The sequence below is a fragment of the Kogia breviceps genome, chromosome X (genome assembly GCF_026419965.1).
Source record: "Kogia breviceps isolate mKogBre1 chromosome X, mKogBre1 haplotype 1, whole genome shotgun sequence".
NCBI classification, from domain to species: Eukaryota; Metazoa; Chordata; class Mammalia; order Artiodactyla; family Physeteridae; genus Kogia; species Kogia breviceps.
Window position 1 is genome coordinate 87700207 of NC_081330.1, and position 26878 is coordinate 87727084.

Here is a 26878-nt window from a genome sequence, read left to right on the forward strand (position 1 = left end):
AGGTATGGCATTGGCAGGAGGCAGAACATGAGTCATCCACTGTGACTGAGGCCTGTGAGGCTGTCAGGGGCTGACTGTGGAGGGCCTTGAATGATAGGCTAAGGAGCTTGGATTTAAACCTGCAGGCCAAGGGAACCCTTGGTGGCTATAGATATGGTCAGCTTTGCATTTGAAACATGACTCTGAGGGCCTCTGTACAAGTGGAGCAGGTGGGAAGCAGGTGCATTAGAGAAGAGACCCATCTGCCACCGTCCCATGTGCCCCTATGCTCATCAGAGGCTCCTCGGAGCCTGCATTCCTAGAAGAACTACTCCTTCTTCCCTTCTATTCCGCCAATGTTCTACTCATCCCACAGGACACACCCAGCTCAAATACACCCTATCTGGAAGCTTTCACTGCCTTCCAGTAGGTGATTTCCTCTGTGAGGCCCCTCAGTACCCTGTTCTGGGATTCTTTAGTGACATGTATTCTTATGCATCCCAGCCAGACGGAGAAATCTTCAAGGACAGGTTGTAAATCTCATCCAGTTTTGCATCTCCAGTGCATAGTATGGGTTTTGGCACATGGAAAACCACTGGGGAACTCTTCACCAGTGAATTAGAGAAAGAGAAAGTACATGAAGAGAAAGAAGAAATGGGAGAAGGGGAGGAGAATACTTGGAGAGAGGGAGGGAAGGGGGCAGAGAGATATGGTGTTAGTATGGTCAAGGGAAATAAGAGGCAGAGCGTGGAGGAGAGTACAGGACCAATGTGGGTTCTTTCTTCTTCCCATCAGTAGCACCAAGTAGCAGACCTGCCACAGTGAGTGCCAGGCTTTGGAATCAAGCAGATGTGGGTTCATATTCTGGTTCCATCACTTAGTGACCATGTGTCTTTAGACAAGACACATCACCTCGTGGGCATTAATTTCATCAGCTGTGGAATGATGATAATACTAGTTCTTCCCTACATGGGTGTTTTAGAACTTAAGAATAGAGTCTGTCATACAGAGTGAAGTAAGTCAAAAAGAGAAAAACAAATACTCTATGCTAACACATATATATGGAATCTAAAAAACAAACAAAAAAAAGGTTCTGAAAAACCTAGGGGCAGGACAAGAATAAAGATTCAGATGTAGAGAATGGACTTGAGGACACAGGGAGGGGCAAGGGTAAGCTGGGACGAAGTGAGAGAGTGGCATGGACATATCCACACTACCAAATATAAAATAGATAGCTAGTGGGAAGCAGCTGCATAGCACAGGGAGATCAGCTCAGTGCTTTGTGACCACCTAGATGGGTGGGATAGGGAGGGTGGGAAGGAGATGCAAGAGGGAGGGGATATGGGGATATATGTATATGTATAGCTGATTCAGTTTGTTGTAAAGCAGAAACTAACACAACATTGTAAAGCAATTATACTCCAATAAAGTTAAAAAAATAGATGTGAGTTCTTTGAGGGCAGGGATCCAACATCCAACAAGGGCCTTGGCACAACTGTGTGCTCAACAAATAATTACTGACTGAGTGAGTAAGTGATTGCCCTAGAAGAACTGTTTCCCACACTGGGGAGAAGTGCTCCATTCCACAAGAGAGAGAGGCTAGGCACTTGTGCACCAGTGTACAAGTAAAGGAGGAGCACAGTCCCAGTAAAAATTTTCAGCTAAGTTGATATACGTTCAAAGCTTCAATATAGTCATCAGGGGATAAATAAAAACTTTTGGTAGACTTTCTTATATTTACTGATTTTATTCTGAATTACATATGATGCAGGCGGCACTCTAACTTTTAGAGTTTAGAGACTCTAAATGTCTTAATTTGGTCCTACTTAAGCAATAGAAATTAATATGATCTAGTCCCCTACCCCAGAGCAGCTCCTGGGGAGAGAGACCCAGACACACAACACACTACAACAACACACTATGTAACTAAGGTTGGCATAGAGGGCTCTGTAGGAAACATTGGTGTGGGAGCCCAGAGAAACACAGTCCTCCTAGGGAGAACAGAGGAATCAAATAGGAGTGGGGATACAGGGTGGGGGATAGAGAAATCAAATGGAGAATAGAAAAGAATGATTGCTGAATAAGAGGTAGCAAGCAGAAAAGAGATCACATTGGGGAGAAAGGAAAGCTGGAAGTAGGGAGTGAGGGAGGAGGCTGACAGGCAGGGAAGGAGACCCCTCTGGAGGCGGAAAGAGGCAGGATCACTTCCGGCTGGGGAGGGGGAGCAGATAGGCTCAGACCTAAGGAGAGGCTTGGAGAGAGCGGACGCCTTCTGGACGGGAGAGGTGAGCTAAAGTGCCCTGCTTTACTGAAGACCTTGTGGGGGCCTCCAGGCTGGGGCTTCGACGTGCTTGACTCCACACACCCCTAGGGTTTGAAGGAAACCTGCTAGAGGTTCAGGAGCTAACCGCATAGAAGTGGTTGGATTTAGAGGTGTCTGGACTCGGTCTGCAAGGGAGAAAGAATGGGGCAGAATCCCCTTTGGGCAACGGAAAGAGGGATCTGGACTCTGTTCGGGATGCAGAAAGGAGGGATGCAGACCCGGTTGGGACTGCAGAAAAGAGAGATGGAGAAATAGTTCAGGCCGTAGAAAGAATGGAACACGATCCAATTAGGCAGGGAGATAGGCGATGGGAGGCTTCGTTTAAACTGGAGAGGGGTCGCAGGACCTGGTTTGGGCCACAGAAAGTAGAGACTGGGAGCTAGAAAAAGTAAGGGGCAGAATCCTTATTATACATCTGAAATGACCTGGATCAGAGGGGAGAAAAGAGGGGCTAGGACCCGGTTGATACCGGTTTGTAAAGAAAGGGACAGAACCTGGTAGCGTTTGGGAAGGATTGCACAAAAGCCTAATACCATAGGATTTGTGGGTGGGGTAACCATGTTGCAGTAAGGGCGGGATGGTCACTTGCAGACGTGGAAGTAGGGGTGCGGTGTTGCGGAAGGGGCGGTGCAGGCACTTACTGCAGAGCGGAGGGAGGGGGCATATAAAGAGAAGAGGAGGTGCGGAGAAGTACTGCCGAGTGGAGGGAGGGGGCACATAAAGGGAAGAGGAGGTGCGGAGGAGTACAGCAGAGCGGAGGGAGGGGGCGTTTCGGAAGGGGCGGTGAGCTGCGTGGCTGTACTGCAGAGGAGAGGTGTATGGTGTTGGGGAAGGGGCGGAACGAAGAGGTGCTGCAGAGTGGAGGGAGAGGGACCGGTGTTGGGGGAAGGGTTGGAATGAGAAGAGATGCAGTTAGAAAGAGTCGGTCAGGGGTGGCGTCAAGATGTTCTGCTGCTCTGAGGGCAGGGGGCTTATGTGGGATTGAGGTGGTCAGGCTGTCCAGTCCACTAAAGCACATGCGCGCTGGGCGCCTGCGGTTGCCCTCACGGCTCTGGTTGATGTGCATGCGCACTACCGGTTTCGGTAAGGGTGTTTGTAGGGTAAAGGGGTGGGGTCGAGAGCTGACTTGCGTTTGCTTGGAGGCAAGAGACGCTAGGATTTGGAAGCCAGATGGTCTGGGTTTCTAGGTATGAGAACCCAGTAGTAGAAGGGTTTGGGGCCCAAGGTTTGATCAGAACCCCCTTCTTCAGGATTGGCAGGAGACCTGATGAATGTCCACCCCACTCTTATTCTTTCCTGACTCAGGCCCCTTCCCATCAGGCTCAGGTGTTTCTCAGCCTTCCAGAAAAATGGATAGGAGAAATGACTCCGATTATAAGATGACCCCGTTCCAGGTGAGGCCCCTCTGCATTCTTGGCAGGCCATCTGCCCTATTCTGAGTTCATTTAAGGCTGTTGAGCCCCTACCACTCTGTAGTCGCATAAACCTGTTTCAGTCCTCCTTTGCATGGTGGAGGAGGAGGTGAAGAAAACCTGCCTATTTCTTGATCCCTTCCTCTTCCTTCACCCTCCCCGTCAATCAGTCACCATTCAGAGGAGGGGGAGGTTTTGAGGAAAGGGTGGGTTGTAGGGAGGTCAGGTGGCTCAGCACATTATAATCTTAAGTGTGTAGGGCCCTCTGCCTCCCCCTGGGAGCCTGGGGTTTCACTTCCCTCCAGATGTACAGGCTGAGACAACAGAAGAAGACAGTGTCTTGCTGATGCGTACCCTCTTGTCATCAACCAAGGACCCCCTGACTATGGACCCACCAGTTGCCAACCGGCCTAAGAAAAGCAAGACCAAGAAGGCCCCTATTAAGGCTATCACTAAGACAGTATGCACTGCCCCTCCAGTTCCATCTGCCAATGTGATTACCACCAATAAGCCTAAAATAACTTTTCTGGCTTTAAACCTGCCAATCATCCCCCAGATCAACCAGGCTTCAGCTACCACTGAGGTAGCCAATACTCAGGCTTCTTCATTCACCACTCAGCCTAAGAAAGCCAACAAGACAAAGAGAGTTACTGCTAAGGCAGCCTGAGGCTCCCAATTTCCAACTGGCAGTGAGAGTGTTACTACACAGATCAAGATACCCTGGCAGGCCCTAAATGTGCCAGTCATCCCACACACTATCCAGGCTCCAATTGCCACTGAGTCAGCCAATTCTCAAGCCTTGTTAGCCTCCATCAAGCCTAAGAAAGTTCCCAAGGCTAAGAAGGCTAACAATAAGTCCATAGCTAGTGCCACTGAGATCTCACTGGCTCCATCCACCACCTACACAGCTACCACCCAAGGCCAAATTACCTCCATCCGAACTAATAAAGCCTCCAAAGCCAAGAAAGCAACTTTTAAGGGCACAAATACTGACACTGAACTCCTAGAGGCCTCAGATGCCACTGAGACAGCTACCAGGCAGATTGAGGCCTCAGCAGCATCTATCTGGCCCCAAAAATCCAAGGGCAAGAAGGCTGCCTATAAGGGCCCAAATTCTGCCTGTGAGATCTCTGGAGCCCCACCTGCCAGTCAAATGGTCACAAAACAAGCCCTAGCAGCCACCCTCTGGGTCAAGAGAGGGTACAGGGCTTGGAAGGTTGACTCTAAAGCCCAGACAACTGAAAGCCAGGCTCAAATTGACGAAGGGGCCCAGGCCAAGATGGCTAACCCTCAGATCAACATAAGTGCCCTTGAGACTCAGGTTGTTGCTACTGTCCAGGCCCTGGCAGATGACTACCTGGCTCAGTTGAGTCTGGAGCCCACAACCAGGACCCAGGACAAGAGGAACCGAAAGGTGAGATCTCTGACATCACCATCCTTAACTCTACTTCTTTTCCATTCCTATCCGCCTGGTTTGTTCACTTTTTCTTTTAAGTTTACTGAGCCAGTCCCTGCATTCACATAGGCTGTGAAAGATGCTAAGAAGAATGTGTATAGTTCCTGCTGCTTGGCAGTTCAAAGATTGATGGGGAAATAAGACATCCATACACTTAGTTACAAACTGGATATAATTCAACTTGTATTTATCAATACATAGTAGTTAGCATGCACCAGGCTTTGTGTTGGGTATAGTCACACAGTTTATGCTTTAATGTTTTAAAGTAACTCTTACCAGCTAGGTCCCAGTGTTACAGATAAGAAAACCAAGTCCCAGAGAGGTGAAGTGACTTGTTGAAGGGGTAAAGCTAGTAGAGCCAGTGGTGGCCAAAAGAAAAGGAAGAACCAGACCCTGCCCTGGCGTTGCTCCTGTCTTGGCAGGGAAATGAAACTCCTGCCCGGAAGACAGTGAAAGACAAATCTAGAACCCAGTGTGGCTAATGGTAACGTCAGGACCCCTACAGGGAGGGTTTAGGGGACTTTCAGGAACAGGCAGCGTGAGGAGACAGAGCCATCTCTTTCACCTGGTGATTTTGGACCTTCCTTCTTTCTGATGATGCAGTCCAAGCATCTGAACGGGGATGAGAGAGGTGGTGGTAATTATAGGTGGATTCCATGGGGCTGGAGGCCTCCGCTATCCCGAGATGTGGCCATTTTGCAAGAAAGGGTAAGAATCCAATGCTGCCCAGTCTCTTCTCTTCTTCACCTGCCCTCTTCTCTGTCATTCTTCCAAGTTTTATGAAAACATATTGAGATCTCCCCATGTATTCCTCTTCTCCCAGGCAAATAAGTTGGTGAAATACCTGTTGGTTAAGGACCAGACAAAGATCCCCATCAAGCGCTCAGGTAGAGTCATACCAACCCTACTCCCTGAGCTCTCCTTTCTACTCCCCTCTCCTCCCTGCCCTGGGGGTAACCATTTAGTTTTATGGCCTCTTCATTCTCTCATCTATCCTCCCCTGCCCTTTTCACACTCTGTCATGGCAGGCATCACCCATTAACACAGTTCAGGACTCAGACTACACTAACCCCATAGGGCTGGCAAAAGGGCTGCAGCTCTGTGGCCCCTTCTCAGCCCAGCTGCTCCCAGCTCTCCCTTCCTGCAGACATGCTGAAGGATGTCATCCAAGAATATGATGAATATTTCCCAGAGATCATTGAATGAGCAAGCTATGCTCTGGAGAAGGTGAAGGGACATCCTCTGTGGGATGGGCACAATGGGGAAGTCTTGAATGGAACAAAGGTGTACATGTCCCTTTGGGGAGACCACAGAGACTCCCTAATCCAGCCCCATCACTGTGCAAATGAGCAGACGATGGCCTACGGAGGGACGTAGACTAGCCTCGGGTCACACAGCAAGTACAGCTAGGACCCAAGCCACCCAGCTTAGTCCTGGCTTCTGTCTACTGCTGGACATGTCCTGTAGTGTATTTCAAATGCTCACCTCTCCCTTCCATCCCCCATTCTCTGTCTCCTTAGAGTCCCATTAAGCATAAAGACTATTTTGATAACAATAATACATTTGTTACCTGTTTGCTGTGTTAGTTAAGTGCTTTACATGCATTATTTCACTGCCTAGGCTGAATTTTGTGACCTCACAGGCTATTATTTTACTTGGCAGATGTTTCGAGTCAATCTGAAGGAAATTGATAAACAAAGTAGCTTGTATATTCTCATCAGCATTCAGGAATCCTCTGCAGGCATCCTGGGAACGTAAGCTGGAAAGGGGCTGGGATGGGAGGGAGGCTTCTGCTTTTGTCCATGGTACTACTCCATCCCTGTCCTCTCCCCACATCCTCTAGGAAGTCAGGAAAGACGGAGCCTAAAAACCCCTTTTCCATATCCCACATGTAGTTGGAGCCCTACACATAGTAGTGGTGCCTGATTATGATTGACTGGATGTTGTAGAAGCCCGGGGCAGGTCATTCCTACTGTCAAGTTTTCTGTATCTCCAGAAACTTCCCTGTTGTTGCTTGTCTCTTCCTATTGACCTTGGTAGAGTGGTTCTCAAGGGAGGGCTTCCTGGTATGGGTGAATCATGAGGATTGAAGGGCAAGAACATCAGAGGGGCCATGCCTAGAATTCTTTTGGATCTGAGGGGTCTGGGAGAGAAAGAAGGGACTCACATTGGCTGGGTGTCCGGGTTGTACTGGGTTGACAAATACAAGTACAATTCTATCCTCTCAGCAACCTGGGGAGAGGAGAATGTGATTTTCCCATTTTATGAATAGGAGAGTCTAAGTGCCTTGCCCAGGGTCACATAGAGCTTGAAGCATAGACTGGGCAGAATTCTCTCATATCTGAAGAATCTGGGAAAGCTAACATAGTAGGCTGGCTGGTGTGTATTTTTTTGCAGATGGCTGCTGGATGTAAACCTTCTCTCTGTCCCATTATTTCCCTAGGACCAAGGACACACCCAAACTAGGTCTTCTCATGGTGATTCTGAGTGTCATTTTTATGAATGGCAACAAGGCCAATGAGGGTGAGTGGCTGGGCTGGCAGCTGAATGGGGGGTCATGGTCAGAATTCCACATGTTCATTTTCTATCCCTGTTTTCTTTTGCCTCCCCTTGCAGCTGTCATCTGGGAGGTGCTATACAAGTTGGGGCTGCAACCTGGGTATGATTGGGCTCTGTCAGCACTTGCTGTCCGTGTTGTCCTTTGGCAAGAGAGGATGGTCCCAGGATTGCATCAGCCTGGTGGTCTGGTGGAGTGGGTGGGGTTGCTGAACTGGGTAGAGTGTCCAGGGTTCTGACCTGGGTGGATAGGGAAATGGTCCTGAACTCTCTGCTTCCCCTTTCTCCTATGTCCTTTTTCTGTTCTAAGCTGATATATAAGATAGACCTTCAGGACATCCCTGATAAAGAACCATCCGGCCTCAACTGCCTGCTTCTAGTGACCATGTGTTCCTTACTTTCCTGAGTTCATTGGGATGGCCTTATGTACTAGAGAAGTCTCTTCCATGTTGGGAAATGCCTCTGCTCCCATGTGGGAAGTTCTGATCTTGGTTCATGGGTTATTTTTCCCATTGTCAGGGTAAGGCACTCGCTCTTTGGGGAAGTGAGGAAGCTCATCACAGACGAGTTTGTGAAGCAGAAGTAAGTGGTGTTTTGGGGCTTTGTCAGGTCATGAAGTGTTCTGAGTGTTCCGGTCTGGTCCAGAAAGTGCTTGATTGCCCTTTTCTTACACTACCTTTAGAGGTATGGGCATCTTGTTCCCTAGAACTGAGTCCATGGTAGACCATACCAGGGCTGGGCCAGACCAAACACAAGGCCCTTGCTATGTATGGGGTGTGCTCAGAGCAGAATGCCCAAAGAATGGCTCCTCTGTTTACAACACACCCAATAGAAACTTGGGTTTACTCCTCACAGGTGGCAGGATATTTTGGCCTCCCTGTGACACCATACCCTATACATGCATCTCCTGCAACACCAAGTGGCTACTTTGCACAGTGCCAATGGGAAATGGCTCAGTATTGGAGATCAAGACCATGAACTGTGTTTTGGAGTGAGTCTAGGGAAGAACGGCCTTGAAAATCTTTCTCCAGGAGCTGAGTTTAGTTTTTTTTGGAGGAGGTTGCCACCTGGTCCCAAGTGATTAGACAACAGGTTTGCTTGGTTAGAAGCAAGTTTCATTTCCTTTCTTCAAGGTACCTGGAATACAAGAGGGTCCCCCAAAGCAGACCACCTGAATATGAGTTCTTCTGGGGCTTGCGCTCCTACCATGAGACTAGCAAGATGAAAGTTCTCAAGTTTGCATGCAAGGTAATAGGAGAGCTGCCCTGACTTGGCATATTAAGGGTACAGGATGTTCCTGGCTGAGGTAGGAAGTGTACAGGGATGGGAAGGTATAGGGCAGTCTGCAGTTCATATATAAGCATATGGAACTTCATTTATGTCCCAGAATGCTGCTTGACATAAAGTTTACATTGTTTCATTCATTGTTCATACTTTGTATTAGTCTCCTCAACTGCCGTAACAAAATACTATAGACTGGGTGGCTTAAACAACAGAAATTTATTTTATCATAGTCCTGAAGGCTGGAAGTCCTAGATCAAGGTCCAGCAGTGTTAGTTTCTAGTGAAGCCTCTCCTCCTGGCTTGCAGATGAATACCTTCTTGCTGTGTTCGTGGTGGAGAGAGAGTCTCTTCTTATAAGGACACTAATCCTATTGGATCAAAGACCCACCATTATGACCTCATTAAACTTTACTTCCATAAAGGCCTACCTCCAAATATAGTCACATTCGAGGTTGGTACTTCAAAATATGAATTTTGGGGAGACACAAACATTCAATCCACAACATACTCTCTTATCGTTTCCCATATTACAGATGAAGACACTTAGGTTCAGTGAGATTAAGTAGCTTGTCCAAGGTCACACAGCACCTAAGTTATCAAACTGAAATTGGATCTCAGGACTGACCCATGATAGAGTCCCAACAACTAAGACTTTTTTATAATGCTACTATTAGTTTTATACAAAGCCCATTATAGGTATTTAATACATAATTACAAATGTTATTTTTCTTATAATGATTGTAATTCTCATTTCAGGTGCAGAAAAAAGACCCCAAGGACTGGGCCGTGCAGTACCAGGAGGCAGTGGAGATGGAAGTCCAAGCTGCAGCTGTGGCTATAGCTGAGGCTGAGGCCAGGGCTGAGGCAAGAGCCCAAATGGTGATTGGAGAGGAAGCTGTGGCTGGGTCCTGGAATTGGGATGACATTGATATCGACTGCCTAACAAGGGAAGAGTTAGGAGATGATGCTCAGGCCTGGAGCAGATTTTCACTTGAAATTGAGGCCAGAGCCCAAGAAAATGCAAATGCCAGCACCAACATTGACTTCAGCAGAGGAGCTAGCACCAGGGTTAGCTATAGCGATGGTGCTAGTATTAACTTCAGTGGTGTACCCAGCCCCAGTAATGGCTTTTGTGGCAGAGCTGGCATTAGCTTTGGTGGTACATGCAGCACCAGTGCCAGCTTCAACAGCGTAGCCAGCATTTGCTTTGGTGGCACACCCAGCACTTGCTCCACTTTCAGTGGTGGAGCCAGCATTAGCTTTGGTGGTGCAGCCAGCACCAGCTCTAGTTTCAGCAGTGAAGCCAACATTAGCTTTGGTGGCACACCTTGCACCAGTACCAACTTAAGTGATGGGGTCAGCTCTAGTTTCAGTGGCCCACTCAACACCAGTACAAGTTTCAGTGGTGGATCCAGCTCTGGTTTTGGAGGCATACTCAGTACCCCTGCTGGCTTCAGTGATGCACTCAGTATGAGCACCAGCTTTGGCAGTACACTCGGCACCAGTGCAGTCTTTAGTGGTGCACTTAGCACCAGCACTGGCTTTGGTGGCACACTCAGCACTAGTGTCTACTTTGGTGGTTCTCCCAGTTCCAGTGCCAGATTTGGTGGCACACTCAGTACCAGTATCTGCTTTGGTGGCTTTCCTAGCACCAGCACTGGTTTTGATGGTGTACTCAGTACCAGTGTCTCCTTTGGTAGCTCTTTCAGCAATAGCACTGACTTTGGTGGCACACTAAGCACCAGCTTCTGCTTTGGTGATTCTCCCAGCACTAGTGTCAGCTTTGGTGGTACACTCAGCACCAGTCTTGACTTAGGTGGTGCACTCAACACCAGTGCTGGTTTTAGCAGTGCTGTCAGCATTAGCACTGGCTTCAGCAGTGCACCCAGCACCAACTCTGGCCTTGGCAGTGTGTTCAGCACCAGTACTGACTTCAGTGGGGCACCTAACACCACTACTGACTTTGGCAGTGCTCCCGACACCAGCATTGGCTTTGGTGGAGCCCCCTGCACCAGCTTCTGCTTTGGCAGTGTGTCTAACACCATCCTATGCTTTGGTGGCCCTCCTAGTACCAGCACATGCTTTAGTGGTCCTACCAGTGCCAGTTTTGGTGATGGACTCAGCACCAGTACTGGTTTCAGCTTTTGCGATGGGTTAAGCACCAGCACTGGCTTTTGTGGTGGACTGATCTCCAGTGATATCTTTGGTGGTGGGCTAGGCACCAATGCTGGTTTTGGCAGCACACTTGGCACCAGTGCTGACTTTAGTAGTGGCCGCAGCATCAGTGATGGCTTTGGCGGTGGGCCTAATACCAGCTTCAATGGAAGACTGAACACCATCATTGGCTTTGGCAGTGGTTCCAACACCAGCACTGGCTTTACTGGTGAACCCCGCACCAGCACCAGCTTTATTGGTGGACCCACTTCTATTGTTGGCTTTGGCAGTGGACTGAGCACCGATGCTGACTTCAACGGTGGACCAAGCAGTAGTGATGGCTATGGTGGTGGACCAAGCAATGCTGCTGGCTTTGGAGGTGGAGCCACCAGCCTTGGTACCTGTAGCTTCTCCTATGGCTAGTGAGGTTTCAGGTAATTACAACATTTCCACAGCCAAGGCCAATGGGGATGGGTATAAGAGCTGGGAGATGTTATAAGAAACCCCAAGGTGGGAGGGCAGGGTGGAGAGATGAGCACAATGAAGGAATTATGAGAAAATAGTATATTTGGTCCAAAAATGTGTTTCTGTTTGGTGTTTTGTTTTCAGATTTATTTCGCATGTTTACAGATACCGCTAATGAATTGCAGCAGTCCTTCCTATGGAGCCAAGGTACATCCTTGGAATCTTTGTCCACACAGCAATCTAAGCAGATATTACCAATCAGCTGAGGGTGACACGCTATGAAAAAATCTGTTTGCCAATCCTGCTTTGTTGCTTACTTTCTGTGTCCTGTCATATTTGATATGAGTTACATTAAATTTGAAAAATGAATTGCAGTTTGTTCTGTCTTTTAATGTGCCTAAGTTGTTGTGAGTGACATTTTGGGTTCATAGAAGAGCTAGAGATCAGCATAGCTCTTTGGGGAAGGAGGGCTCCAGCTTTATGCGAAAAGGCAAGTATGACTTCAGTGGGGTAGAGACGTGGGGAAAGCATAGCAGGCAAGGGGATAATACCTTAAGTCAGGATCTAGAAGGAGAAAGCCTGGAACAGAAGGTAAAGGGAGAGGGTGCTGGAGAGTAAGTATAGATTCATTTTGAGATATTTGTGTAAGAATGGGAGGGATATAGAGGGATGTAACTAAAGGTGGACATGGGAACAAGGGAGGATTTTCTTGGGATAGGAGAGAGACCTGAGCATGTTGCATAGACTGTGGGGGCAAAAGCCAATAGAGAAGGACAGGATATAGATGTGGAATAGTCAGGGACTGACTGAATTAACCCATCCTTGGGGAGGTGGGATGGATAGAATACCAGAGAATAGAGGGTGACCTGACTTAAGGGTGGCTTTAGAAAGATTTAAGGGTGGCTCTATAAAGAGATAAATGTAGATTTCCTTCAAGCAGTGATCCCAATAAAAAAGGCGATGTGGATTATACAAGGTTTGGGTCTTGCTAGTGGTTGTGATGGAAGGACAAACAAAGGCAGGGGGTGTATGAGTCTGTCTCTTCGCAACTGGGTTGCTGCTATCTGCCCACAGTAGCTGCATGGAGATTGGCTGAAGAGATAGAATGTAGGATCCAAACTGGCCAGGTATGGAAGAACAGTGAAGAGGAAGAGGACTGGTGGATTGGGAGATAATGGAGGAATCAAAGGACTATACTCTTGATGTAGTACAAGAACAAATATTGTCCATTCAAGAAATACTACATACATGCCTGCTGTGTGGGAGGCATGCTGCTAGGGATCCTGTGGATGACAAAGAGAGTTGTAAGGACTGGGGGGCCAGCGGTCAGATAGTGGGATGCTTGTACTTAAGAAGTCAGACTAGAGAGAAGTCTAGATGATGCCAACCAAGGAGTGAGTGGCTGAAGGGAAGATGCTCACTGAAGTTGAGGGGGCAGGGCAGTAGGAGACCAGGGTATTGTCTGAATCATTATATGGACAGTGAAATCACTCAGGATGGCAACAAGAGTTGGAGAGGGAAGGAGAACTGTGGTCTGAGTGCAGATTCTTCTTTGAATGTAGGGATAAGGTGTCATGTTCCCAGCCATGTTGCCCACGAAGGAACAAGGCCATAAGCACTCACATGGACCTATCTCCACCCTCACATTTGAAGGTATTACTCCGAAGCCCTTTTCTCCAGGAAGTTCTCACCCAGTCCATACCCCGACAGCACCAGAGCCATTTCATAGGGTCAGGATTTTAAGAGGATCTTGTGGGAAAAGCCTCACAATGACCTCCTTTCCCCTTTTGTAGGCATTAAGATAAGTCTTTATTGATCAGGGAATAGGAATTAAGAAGGAAAAAGTTTCATCCTGACCTAGACAGCTCCTTGGTTGTAGCTAGAAATCAAGACCTGTTTTGGAGCTGATGAGGGTTTCTTCACTGGAAGCAGGTCTCTTCCAGTGAGGCCAACTCCAGAGTGTTCTCAGTGTAAGAGAAGAACAAAAATAGCAGCTCCTAAATGTGAAAGATAGTGAGGACAGAGGCAGTTTTATGTCTTAGAAAGGACTCAGTAGTGGGCAGGGACAGTGTCCAGGGCTTCCTCAGGTTCCCGGCTGACGTCCACATTCTAAGAGGAGAGAACCCAGTATTAGCAGGAAGCAGCTAGCAGTGTGGAGCCCCCGCCCCTCCCTGCCTCTTGTCCTCACTGCCAGGCTCCCCTCTTTCAGCCAGGCCTGGATCCTGACCCTCTTCTCAGGCAAGCCTGGGGGAACCTCAGCCAGAGGCATTTTAGGCAGGGTTGCTCTAGCTGTGTGTGTCTATGGTGCCTCGGGTTGGGCTGTGGTTCCTGCATTTCTGGGTGCTGGCTATTCTACCTGTTGGTGGAAACACCCAAGCTCTGTGGGACTGGGGCTGCCTTTCTGGAGGGGAGGGTGCTTTCACCACGTGCCAGCTTAGGCCACAGAGTCCCTCACCTACCTCAGGCTTCTCCCGATGTGTGTTTACAGCCTCCACGTTCAGGTAGATGGACTCCACTTTGCAGCCTTAGAAAATAACAACCCATTCATCCATAAGCCACCCGGGTAAGCACAGGTCTTCCCTGAGATGTCATTCCCTCCTCCTCCCGTCACCACCCACACCCCCAGCTCCACGCTGTGTGCAGACTGTGACTGCCCTTTAGGAAGGGGAATTTAGACCACTTGTGTGATGTCAGGGTAAGACACTAGGCCTAAGAGACAGGAATGGGGCATACCCCCAGCTCTGCCCCTAATAGTCTCAGACTTCTCTGACCCTCCCTTTCCCAGTTGTCAATGGGAATGAGAGATGACAAGAGATGATTTCTGCACCCCTCCCCAGCTCTTGTCTGTGAGACAGAAACCTAATAATAACAATGGAGCTCTGTGGATCCTCCCAGCTGTGTTAGGTGTGAAAGTGGTGGAAGAGTCCTGGGACCTCTGCCTTGTGGTGACCAGTCCCAGGTAAAGTTTATTTCCAGAGCTATGCGGTTATGGCAACATCAGAGGTGTGGAAGGTCACAAGGGAGTTCTAGGGAGCCTGAAGAAAGAGGAGGGTGGTATCATTGGGGTCTAGAGCAGGCAGACGAGTTCCAATGTCTATGGAAGCCCCCTTAGCTCCATCCCTGTGGATTGAACACTAATCCAGGCTTCAGTACACCATCTGTCCTGTTCATACCCCAGAATAGATTTGAGTCTGTCTCTTCTCTGCTCATGAACATTCCAGAGCTGATTAATGCCTCCAAAGAGAGTCTCAACTGCCCGGTCTGATCTTTGAATCCTTTCTTCAAATCTGGCCCCAACATACACTTATTCATCTGGTCCCCTTTGGGGACCCCCTCTTCTACAGCTTTGTGCTGTATGATTGGTGCTCTGGTAGAGACAGAGAAAGCTGGGGCCAGGTCCAAGATTTAGAGGCCACCTCAGTCCTTCCCCATTCTCATCTTGCTACCACCAGTCCTGCTTCTACCAAGACATCCAACTACCCACCCAGGAAATCTCTCTCAGGACTCTGCTGGGCAAATGCTAGGCACTGTAGGCATGCTCATGGTGTCTATGTGCTTTTCCCCAGATGAAGGTGGGGCACTCACCATAAGCCACAGGTGTAAGTTTGAGCACTGTGTGCAGAGGGCACCTGAGATAAGGCAGCTCATCTAGAAAGGAGGAGAGAGCAGCCCTCAGAGACAGGGTGCTGGGGAAGGCACCACCTCCCCAGGCTTCCAGGCTTGCAGCACTCTCCCCTTCCACCCGCTTCCCCATGGTTGTCTTCACCTGGGCCCTGCTCCCCCACACTCTGCAGGGAGCAGGGTGGGGAGGGAGGAAGAGAGCAGAGAGACGGCCTCAGGAGCAGGGAGGAAGGAGGGGCCCGGGGACCATGGACAGACTCTGGGTCCCCCAGAAGCCGAGGATGGTCACCTCGGAGGCGGCCGACCTCCTCACCCACAGGGCAAACATGCGACCAAGGCAGGCCTCCCTCCCGGCCCCAACCTCAGCCCTTCCACATGCTCCCCCACCACAAAGGCCCACAACAGGTCCCAGCAAGTGTTTTCTGAGGCCCTACTATGTGCCAGGGCCTTGGCTGAGGTGTGCGTGCACATTGGCAGCTCCTGCAGCTTTCTCTCCAGCCCAGGCCTGTGCCCTCTGACTCCTGGGACACTTGTTGATGGACAAGCATTCACTGATTCACTTGTTTCCAGTTACTGAGGATTATGTACAAATTTGTTCTGAATATTCACATGCAATTACTCGTATGGCCTTGATGACATTCACCAGACAGCCCTAATAGGAGGTGATGATCAGGCTCATTCCGTGGATGAGGACACTGAGGCTCTGAGAGGGAAGACACTTGTCCTACGTCCCACAGCCAGGAAGTGGCAGTGCTGGGACTCAAGCCCAGGATGCTTTGAGGCCAAATGTGTGCTCTGTCTACTGCAGTCTGCTGCCACTGCCTTCTAGGGACTCACAGTGTTGTGGGGTGACACCCCCACCTCACTCCTCTCTCCAGACACCCACCCTCCTGACCACCCAGACAACCGATACAGCTCCCCATCTCCCTTCATTGAGCCAGAACCCCACCCCTCATAGCCGCCCTGCCCCTGAGGTTCACCCTAGGCTTTTAAGGCCTGCCACTGCCCACTCAGCCTCCTGACACATAAGATTTGGCAATTTCCTGGGCAACCAGTCTGCTCTTCCTCCTTGCCTTTGTCACCATCATCTTCAGGTGCTGGGCCCAGTGTTTTTGGTGCACTATCTCATTCCATCCTCACTGATACTCTGTGGGAGTTACTGTTCCTCACTGCACACATGACAAAATAGATTCAGAGAAGGGAAGCGACTTGCCTGAGGTCTCTGGCCCAGCTCTGCCACTGCCTGAACAAGTGACCTCAGCTCTGTCTTTTTTCTTTCTGGTCCCCAAAGTTCCTATCTCTCATAGCACAGGATTGGACCCAGCTCTGAGGTCTTATGGGTCTGAGTTATCAGTCACACCATCTCTCTGGGTGTCAGTTTCCTCACCTGAGTGATAAGGGCAAGAGCATGTGCCCAGCCCTGCCTGGCCCAGCTCTTAGGACAGCTGTGAGAAGCTGGCATGACCTGTGCATGAAAGTGGGTAGTAAGTGGGTAAAGCAGTGTGCAAACAGGAGATGCATGTGCTTCCCATGCACTTCACATGTGTCTGAAGTGAGGGGCCTCTGGAATGCACCTGAGATTTGTACCTCTCCCTGCCCTACTGAGCCCTGTGATCTTGGGCAATTCCTTCATTTCTCAGAGACCCCATTTCCTCTTCTGCATAGTTGGGGTTACAGGGCCAGCCTCACAGTCTCAAAAATAGTACTGAGCAGTAGAGATGTGGACAGTATCAGAAATCTAGCAGCACCACCCCAACCCCTGTCATCTTTTTTCCATTGAAGAGATTGAGGACCAAGCAGAGGAAATTATTTGTCCAATGTCAAGTTTTCAAGTTCCAAGGGTTCCAATTCTAGATGACTCCATATTACAAGTGCCCTTTGTTAGGAAGCTAGCATCATAGAAAAGATCCAAGTATATTGTACACTTCAAATATGACTTTGCATTGTCCTCACACTCCCTCCCTCAAATATCCTGGAGATGTCAATGCTTCAGCAACCATGTCAGAAATGGACTCTCCCACCTGAAGGTGACACAACAGTCCCTTGCCAGGCCAGCTTCCTTAGTTTGCATTTCAGTATTTGCAGTCAGTGTAGATACTCTGTAAATTAAAATATCTAGATGTTTTTTATAAAAAGAAATTATCATTTTAAAATTCTAAATGAAAACATCAATATCTTGGGGAAATCATCCCTATAGCAAAGACAGAAACCTATAATCAAAATCAAGAAGCCATAAGAGGTCCCATTCCACCTGAGAACAGCATGCCTCAGACAAATACTGGCTCAGCTTTTTCAGGTTGAGGCAGACTGTTAAGGTTGGCTTTGAAAATGTTATCTCAGAATAACACTGATATTAATAATAACAGCTAACACTTATATGGCCCATACTTTGTGTCATGAACTGTTCTAAGCTCTTTATGTTAAATATGTTTATTTATTTAAACTTCATCATTATTCTCCCCATTTTACAGACAAGGAAACTGAGAACGGAGAGATTAAAGTAATTTGCCAAAAGTATTATGTGACAGAGAAAGAACTTGAACACATGCACCCTCATTCTAGATCCTGTGCTCTTAACTATTAAGATATAAACCACCAATTACTGGTGTCAAGGTCTCAACTCACATGCAGCTTCCATGCCAGGAACAGAGAGAACAGTGGTACCTGAGCTCTTGTCCAGGAAGTAGGCCAGGAGGCACCGCATGACAGCCTGGTGGCAGATCACCAATACATTTTCCTGCCGTTCTAGCTCCATTATAACTGGCTCCAGACGCTGGACCAGATCCTCATAGGACTGAAAGGGAGAGAAACACTTGGGTAAGAAGAGGAGATGAGGCACATTTGCTCAGAGGAGAAGAACTCTACACTAGGAATCAGGAAAACTTGGCTGTGGTGCCAGTTCAGTTGTTGGTCCAGCAGTATGACCTTAGGCACCTCACTTCCTTCTTAGGGCCTTAGTTTCTCATCTATTAAATGGGGCAACCAATATAGTGGAGTAAATAACAATAATAAAATTTCCACTAAAATTCCCTAGAAAATCTGGATAAAATAAATGTCTGCACTGCTGATCTTTCAAGAAAATGAAGGAAACATTATGAATATATGGTTCCAAAATGAAGAAAAACTGGAAAAAGGAGTGATAAATGGATATAGAAGCCACATCTCCCATGAGGGCATTTGCCAATGACAGTATCCAAGAGCGTTGAGCTTTTAAAACCTTATAGAAACACGAGACAAGGCCTTAGGTGTGTACAAGGTGGGGATTTGGGACGGAGACTCTCACAAAAATCTGAGGCCTTCAAAGGAATACATCCTCAGCAAAAGTATAACCTAAAAAATATATCCACAGCCAAAGGGAAACAGTAAGAAAATATATGTCTCTGCTTGACTCTTGGTGGAAAAAATTAGGAAAAGCCTCTTGTAAGAATGTGTAACCACAAGCCTATCCTCAGGTGGATTTGTGTTTCAGAATTATACTACCTATGTGTTTTAGAGAATGCTAAGCTGAGAGTTTAATAAAAAGTGATTTCAAGTCATTAGCTCCCAAGAGTGTCTGGAAGAAGCAAATGGAAATTCTCTCTGGATTCTCTCAACTCAGACTGCATGGGATTCCCACAGATAAATTTTCATCAAACTGAAGTTCACATAACATGCAAGGAAAATAAGCTATCATGAGTAAAAATAAGCAGAAACAACCAGAACCCTAAAAACTTAAGATAAAGGATCCACAATATAAAATGAATATGCTTGAGATTTTGAAATAAATAAAATATTGAATCAAAAATGTAAGGAAGAAATAAGATGCTATTGAATATATGATCTAGATTTGAAAAAGAACTAAGCAGAATTTCTATAAATGAAAGATATAGTATTAAAATGGAAAACTCAATGGATAGAGTAAACAGCAGATTAGATACAATCTAAGAAATACTCTTCTGGAAGATAGAGCTGAAGAAATTACTCAGAATGTAGCAAAGAGATTGAAAATAAAAAGTCAGGAGACATAAAGGATAGAGACAGGACTAACACACATCTAATTGCATTTCAAGGAGATAATAGAGAAAATATGAGAGGAATAGTTAAAGATATAATGTCTGGGAATTTTCTAGAATCGATGAAGAATACTAGTCCTCAGATTCAGGAAGTCCAATTAACCCCAAGGAAGATAAATGAAAAGAAATTAATATTTAGACATATCAGAGTGGAACTTAAAAGCAATAGAAACCCAAAGACCCTAAAAGCAGCCAGAGATAAAAGAAATGACAATTAGACTTGCAGGAGATTTCTTAACCATGTTAGAAGCCAGAAGACAGTGGGGATAATATCTCCAAAGTGCCGAGAGAAAACTGTCATCCTAGAGTTTTATACCTTGCCAAAATACCATCTAGGATTAAGGACCACCCCTCCCATGTCATTTTTGGACAAAAAGAAAGTGAATCTACTACCAACAGATCCTCCTAAAGAAACTTCTAAAGGAAGATAGACATTGAACCCAAAAGGAAAACTTGTGCTGTAAGGAGAAAGAATGACCAAGGGATTTGGTAAATATGTGGTTAAATGTAAATAAACACTGACTGTATACAATATTATTTTTAGCTATATAAGAATTATATTTTAATTGGATAAGTGATTTTACCCCTTTTCCACTATATAAAATCCATCTAGGAGAACAGTATGAAGGTTTCTTAAAAACTAAAAATAGAATGATCATATGATTCAGCAATCCCACTCATAGGTATATATGGAGAGAAAAACCATAATTCGAAAAGATATATGCACCAAATGTTCACTGAAGCACGATTTATAATAGCCAAGACATGGAAGCAAGTTAAATGTCCATCAACAAGTGAATGGATAAAGAAGCTGTGGTATATATATATATACGATGAACTATTACTCAGCCATAAAAAAGAATGGGCTATCCTGGTGGCACAGTGGTTGAGAGTCTGCCTGCCAATGCAGCGGACATGGGTTCATGCCCCGGTCTGGGAAGATCCCACATGCCATGGAGCGGCTGGGCCAGTGAGCCATGGCCACTGTGCCTGCATGTCCGGAGCCTATGCTCCACAATGGGAGAGGCCACAACAGGGAGAGGCCCGCGTAGTGCAAAAAAAAAAAAAAAAAGAGAAAGAAAAAGAAAGAATGTCATTGGCAGCAACATGGGTGCTTCACTTTCCTTATCATATTTTTTTATTAACATCTTTATTGGAGTATAAGTGCTTTACAATGGTGTGTTAGTTTCTGCTTTATAACACAGTGAATCAGTTATACATATACACATGTTCCCATATCTCTTCCCTCTTGTGCCTCCTTCCCTCCCACCCTCCCTATCCCACCCCTCTAGGTGTTCACAAAGCACCAAGCTGATCTCCCTGTGCTATGCGGCTGTGTCTCACTAGCTATCTATTTTACGTTTGGTAGTGTATATATGTCCATGCCACTCTCTCACTTTGTCACACCCTACCCTTCCCCCTCCCCACATCCTCAAGTCCATTCTGTAGTAGGACTGCATCTCCATTCCCGTCTTATCCCTAGGTTCTTCATGACCTTTTTTTTCTTAGATTCTATATATATGTGTTACCATACAGTATTTCTTTTACTCTTTCTCACTTACTTCACGCTGTAAGACAGACTCTAGGTCCATCCACCTCACTACAAATAACTCAATTTGTTTTATTTTTATGGCTGAGTAATATTCCATTGTATATGTGTGCCACATCTTTATCCATTCATCTGTTGATGGACACTTAGGTTGCTTCCATGTCCTGGTTATTGTAAATAGAGCTGCAATGAACATTTTGGTACATGACTCTTTTTGAATTATGGTTTTCTCAGAGTATGCCCAGTAGTGTGATTGCTGCGTTATATGGTAGTTCTATTTTTTGTTTTTTAAGGAACCTCCATAGTGACTGTATCAATTTACATTCCCACCAGTAGTGCAAGAGTGTTCCCTTTTCTCCACACCCTCTCCAGCATTTGCTGTTTCTAGATTTTTTTAATGATGGCCATTCTGACTGGTGTGAGATGATATCTCTTTGTTTTTTGATTTGCATTTCTCTAATTATTAATGATGTTGAGCATTCTTTCATGTGTTTATTAGCAATCTGTATATCTTCTTTGGAGAAATGTCTATTTAGGTCTTCTGCCCATTTTTGGATTGGGTTCTTTGTTTTTTTGATATTGAGCTGCATGAGCTGCTTGTAAATTCTGGAGATTAATACTTTGATATTTGCTTCATTTACAACTATTTTCTCCCATTCTGAGGGTTGTCTTTTGGTCTTGTTTATGGTTTCCTTTGCTGTGCAAAAGCTTTTAAGTTTCATGAGGTCCCATTTCCTTATTTTTTTAATTTCGATTTCTCTAGGAGGTGGGTCAAAAAGGATCTTGCTGTGATTTATGCCATAGAGTGTTCTGCCTATGTTTTCCTCTAAGAGTTTGATAGTGTCTGGCCTTACATTTAGGTCTTTAATCCATTTTGAGTTTATGTTTGTGTGTGGTGTTAGGGAGTGTTCTAATTTCATACTTTTACACGTTGCTGTCCAGTTTTCCCAGCACCACTTATTGAAGAGGCTGTCATTTCTCCACTGTATATCCTTCCCTTCTTTATTAAAGATAAGGTGACCATATGTGTGTGGGTTTATTTCTGGGCTTTTGATCCTGTTCTATTTATCTATATTTCTGTTTTGGTGCCAGTACCATACTGTCTTGATTACTGTAGATTTGTAGTATAGTCTGAAATCAGGGCGCCTGATTCCTCCAGCTCCATTTTCCGTTCTCAAGATTGTTTTGGCTATTCGGGGTCTTTTGTGTTTCCATACAAATTGTGAAATATTTGGTTCTAGTTCTGTGGAAAATGCCAGTGATAGTTTGATAGGGATTGCATTGAATCTGTAGATTGCTTGGGTAGTAGAGTCATTTTCACAATGTTCCTTCTTTCAACCCGAGAACGTGGTATATCTCTCCATCTTCTTGTATCATCTTTAATTTCTTTCTTCAGTATCTTATAATTTTCTGCATACAGGTCTTTTGTCTCCTTAGGTAGGTTTATTTCTAGATATATTATTCTTTTTGTTGCAATGGTAAATGGGAATGTTTTCTTAATTTCACTTCCAGATTTTTCATCATTAGTGTATAGGAATGCCACAGATTTCTGTGCATTAATTTTGTATCCTGCTTCTTTACCAAATTCATTGATTAGCTCTAGTAGTTTTCTGGTAGCATGTTTACGATCCTCTATGTATAGTATCATGTAATCTGCAAACAGTGATAGCTTTGCTTCTTCTTTTCTGATTTGGATTCATTTTATTTGGTTTTCTTCACTGATTGCTGTGGCTAAAACTTTCAAAACTGTGTTGAATAAGAGAGGTGAGAATGGGCAACCTTGTCTTGTTCCTGATCTTAGTGGAAATGCTTTCAGTTTTTCACCATTGAGGATGATGTTGGCTGTGGGTTGGTCATATATGGCCTTTATTATGTTGAGTAAAGTTCCCTCTCTGACACTTTCTACAGTGTTTTTATCATAAATGGGTGTTGAATTTTGTCAAAAGCTTTCTCTGCATCTATTGAGAGGATCATATCGCTTTTCTCCTTCAATTTGTTAATATGGTGTATCACATTGATTGATTTGTGTATGTTGAAGAATCCTTTCATTCATAGAATAAACCCCAGTTGATCATGCTGTATGATCCTTTTAATGTGCTGTTGGATTCTGTTTGCTAGTATTTTGTTGAGGATTTTTGCATCTATGTTCATCAGTGATATTGGCCTGTAGTTTTCTTTCTTGGTGACATCTTTATCTGCTTTTGGTATCAGGGTGATGGTGGCCTTGTAGAATGAGTTTGGGAGTGTTCCTCCCTCTGCTATATTTTGGAAGAGTTTGAGAAGGATAGATGTTATCTCTTCTCTAAATGTTTGATAGAATTTGCCTGTGAAGCCATCTGGTCCTGGTCGTTTGTTTGTTGGAAGATGTTTAATCACAGTCTCAATTTCAGTGCTTGTGATTATTCTGTTCATATTTTCTATTTCTACCTGATTTAGTCTTGGCAGGTTGTGCATTTCTAAGAATTTGTCCATTTCTTCCAGGCTGTCCATTTTATTGGCATACAGTTGCTTGTATTAAGCTCTCATAATCTTTTGTATTTCTGCAGTGTCTGTTGTTACTTCTCCTTTTTCATTTCTAATTCTATTGATTTGAGTCTTCTCCCTTTTTTTCTTGGTGAGTCTGGTTTATGGTTTATCAATTTTGTTTATCTTCTCAACGAACCAGCTTTTAGTATTTTTGATCTTTGCTATCATTTCCTTCATTTCTTTTTCATTTATTTCTGATCTGATCTTTATGATTTCTTTCCTTCTGCTAAATTTGGGGGATTTTTGTTCTTCTTTCTCTAATTGCTTTAGGTAGAAGGTTAGGTTGTTTATTCGAGATGTTTCCTGTTTCTTAAGGTATGATTGTATTGCTATAAACTTCTCTCTTAGAACTGCTTTTGCCGCATCCCATCGGTTTTGGGTCATCCTGTCTCCATTATCATTTGTTTCTAAGTATTTTTTGATTTCCTCTTTGATTTCTTCAGTGATCATTTCGTTATTAAGTAGTGTATTTTTTAGCCTCCATGTTTTTGTATTTTTTACAGATCTTTTCCTGTAATTGCTATCTAGTCTCATAGTGTTGTGGTCGGAAAAGATACTTCATACGATTTCAATTTTCTTAAATTTGCCAAGGCTAGATTTGTGACCCAGTACATGATCGATCCTGGAGAATGTTCTATGAGCACTTGAGAAAAATGTGTATTCTGTTGTTTTGGGGTGGAATATCCTATAAATATCAATTAAGTCCATTTTGTGTAATGTATCATTTAAAGCTTGTGTTTCCTTATTTATTTTCATTTTGGATGATCTGTCCATTGGTGAAAGTGAGGTGTTAAAGTCCCTACTATGCATGTGTTACTGTCGATTTCACCTTTTATGGCTGTTAGTATTTGCCTTATGTATTGAGGTGCTCCTATGTTGGGTTCATAAATATTTATAATTGTTTTGTCTCCTTCTTGGATCGAGACCTTGATCATTATGTAGTGTCCTTCTTTGTCTCTTGTAATAGTCTTTATTTTAAGTCTATTTTGTCTGATATGAGAATTGCTACTCCAGCTTTCTTTTGATTTCCATTTGCATGGAATAGCTTTTTCCATCCCCTCACTTTCAGTATGTATGTGTCTCTAGGTCTGAAGTGGGTCTCTTGTAGACAGCTCATATATGGGTCTTGTTTTTGTATCCATTCTGCCAGTCTGTTTCTTTTGGTGGGGGCACTTAATCCTTTTACATTTAAGGTAACTATCGATATGTATGTTCCTATTCCCATTTTCTTAATTGTTTTGGGTTTGTTATTGTAAATTTTTCCTTCTCTTGTTTTTCTTGCCTAGAGAAGTTCCTTTAGCTTTTGTTGTAAAACTGGTGTGGTGCTGCTGAACTCTCTCAGCTTTGCTTGTCTGTAAAGATTTTAATTTCTCCATCAAATCTGAATGATATTCTTGCTGGGTAGAGTAATCTTGGCTGTAGGTTTTTTTCCTTCATCACTTTAAATATGTCCTGCCACTCCCTTCTGGCTTGCAGAGTTTCTGTTGAAAGATCAGCTGCTCACCTTATGGGGATTCCCTTCTGTGTTATTTGTTGCTTTTCCGTTGCTGCTTTTAATATGTTTTCTTTGTACTTAATATGTGACTGTTTGACTAATATGTGTCTTGGCGTGTTTTTCCTTTGATTTTTCCTGTATGGGACTCTCTGTGCTTCCTGGACTTGATTAACTATTTCCTTTCCCTTATTAGGGAAGTTTTCAACTATAATCTCTTCAAATATTTTCTCATTTCCTTTCTTTTTCTCTTCTGCTTCTGGGACCCCTATAATTCAAATGTTGTTGTGTTTAATGTTGTCCCAGAGGTCTCTGAGACTGTCCTCTGTTCTTTTCATTCTTTTTTCTTTATTCTGTTCTGCAGTAGTTATTTCCACTATTTATCTTCACGGTCACTTATCCGTTGTTCTGCCTCAGGTGTTCTTCTATTGATCCCATCTAGAGAATTTTTAATTTCATTTATTGTGTTGTTCATCACTGCTTGTTTCCTCTTTAGTTCTTCAAGGTCCTTGTCAAATGTTTCTTGCAATTTCTCTATCCTATTTCCAAGATTTTGGATCATCTTTACTATCATTATTCTGAATTCTTTTTCAGGTAGACTGCCTATTTCCTCTTCATTTCTTAGGTCAGATGGGTTTTTATCTTGCTCCTTCATCTGATGTGTGTTTTTCTGTCTTCTCATTTTGCTTATCTTACTGTGTTTGGGGTCCCCTTTTTGCATGCTGCAGGTTCGTAATTCCCATTGTTTTTGGTGTCTGTCCCCAGTGGCTACAGTTGTTTCAGTGGTTTGTGTAGGCTTCATGGTGGAGGGGACTAGTGCCTGTGTTCTGGTGGATGAGGCTGAATCTTGTCTTTCTGGTGGGACGGTCCACATCTGGTGGTGTGTTTTGCGGTTTCTGTAGCCTTATGATTTTAGGCAGCCTCTCTGCTAATGGGTGGTGTTGTGTTCCTGTCTTGCTAGTTGTTTGGCATAGGGTGTCCAGCACTGTAGCTTGCTGGTCGTTGAGTGAAGCTGCGTCTTGGTGTTGAGATGGAGATCTCTGGGAGATTTGCGCCATTTGATATTTCATGGAGCTGGGATGTCTCTTGTGGACCATTGCCCTGAAGTTGCCTCTCCCACCTCAGAGGCACAGCACTGACTCCTGGCTGCAGCACCAAGAGCCTTTCATCCACACCACTCAGAATAAAAGGGAGAAAAAGTAGGAAGAAAGAAAGAGGGTAAAATAAAATAAAGTAAGGTAAAATAAAGTAATTAAAATAAAAAATAATATTAAGAAAAATAATTTTTAAGTAAAAACAAACAAACAAAAAAAAAAATGACAGACAGAAACCTCGGACAAAAGGTGAAAGCAAAGCTATACAGAAGAAATCTCACACAGAAGTATGCACATACATACTCACAAAAAAAGGAAAAGGTGAAAAATAATATGTCTTGCCCTCACAGTCCACCTCCTCAATTTGGGATGATTTTTTTGTCTCTTCAGGTACTCCACAGATGCAGGGTACATCAAGTTAATTGTGGAGATTTAATCCGCTGCTCCTGAGGCTGCTGGGAGAAATTTCCCTTTCTCTTCTTTCTTCGCACAGCTCCCAGCTTTGAATTTGGCCCCGCCTCTGCATATCAGTCACTGGAGGGCGTCTGTTCTTCGCTCAGACAGGACGGGGTTAAAGGAGCAGCAGATTCGGGACCTCTGGCTCACTTAGGCCGGGTGGAGGGAGGGGCGCAGATGCAGGGCAAGCCTGCAGTGGCAGAGGCTGGTGAGACTTTTCACTAGCCTGAGGCGCACCATGCGTTCTCCCGGGGAAGTTTCCGCTGGATCACTGCACCCTGGTAGTGTCGGGCTGCACAGGCTCCTGGGAGGGGAGGTGTGGGGAGTGACCTGTGCTCGCACACAGGCTTCTTGGTGGTGGCAGCAGCGGCCTTAGTGTCTCATGCCCATCTCTGGGGTCTGTGTTGATACTCGAGGCTCACGTCTGTCTCTGGAACTCCTTTAAGCAGCGCTCTTAATC

The 26878-nt window shown here is 45.2% G+C and overlaps 2 protein-coding genes and 1 non-coding gene across 19 annotated transcripts in view; 2 read left to right on the top strand and 1 right to left on the bottom strand.

Moving 5' to 3' along the window:
- Positions 1–3615: 3615 nt before the first annotated feature.
- Positions 3616–11993, top strand: LOC131747796 (trophinin-like). Its single transcript, XM_067023869.1, is given in 11 exon segments — positions 3616–3696; positions 4020–5128; positions 5774–5878; positions 5994–6057; positions 6318–6397; positions 6833–6924; positions 7614–7693; positions 7787–7829; positions 8246–8308; positions 8860–8974; positions 9766–11993. Coding segments are annotated over 10 exon segments (3531 nt in total). The 5' UTR covers positions 3616–3696; positions 4020–4060; the 3' UTR covers positions 11587–11993.
- Positions 8498–8626, top strand: LOC131749087 (small nucleolar RNA SNORA11). Its single transcript, XR_009333197.1, has one exon. It is a non-coding gene; the product is annotated as a small nucleolar RNA SNORA11 (small nucleolar RNA).
- The window catches only part of PFKFB1 (6-phosphofructo-2-kinase/fructose-2,6-biphosphatase 1), a 77218-nt gene continuing 59547 nt past the window's right edge, over positions 9208–26878 (bottom strand). For 10 of the 17 annotated variants that reach the window (XM_067023861.1, XM_059049781.2, XM_067023859.1 and 7 more), the window contains 4 exons: positions 17914–18043; positions 15214–15276; positions 14088–14152; positions 13414–13737 (listed from right to left, as the gene is read on the bottom strand). In XM_067023861.1, coding sequence (XP_066879962.1) covers positions 13678–13737; positions 14088–14152; positions 15214–15276; positions 17914–18043 — 318 coding nt within the window. In that variant the 3' untranslated portion in view covers positions 13414–13677. Of the gene's footprint in view, positions 9378–13413; positions 13738–14087; positions 14153–15213; positions 15277–17061; positions 17349–17913; positions 18044–26878 lie in introns of those variants that run through there. The other 7 variants (XM_067023866.1, XM_067023863.1, XM_067023858.1 and 4 more) reach the window with 4 other exon arrangements.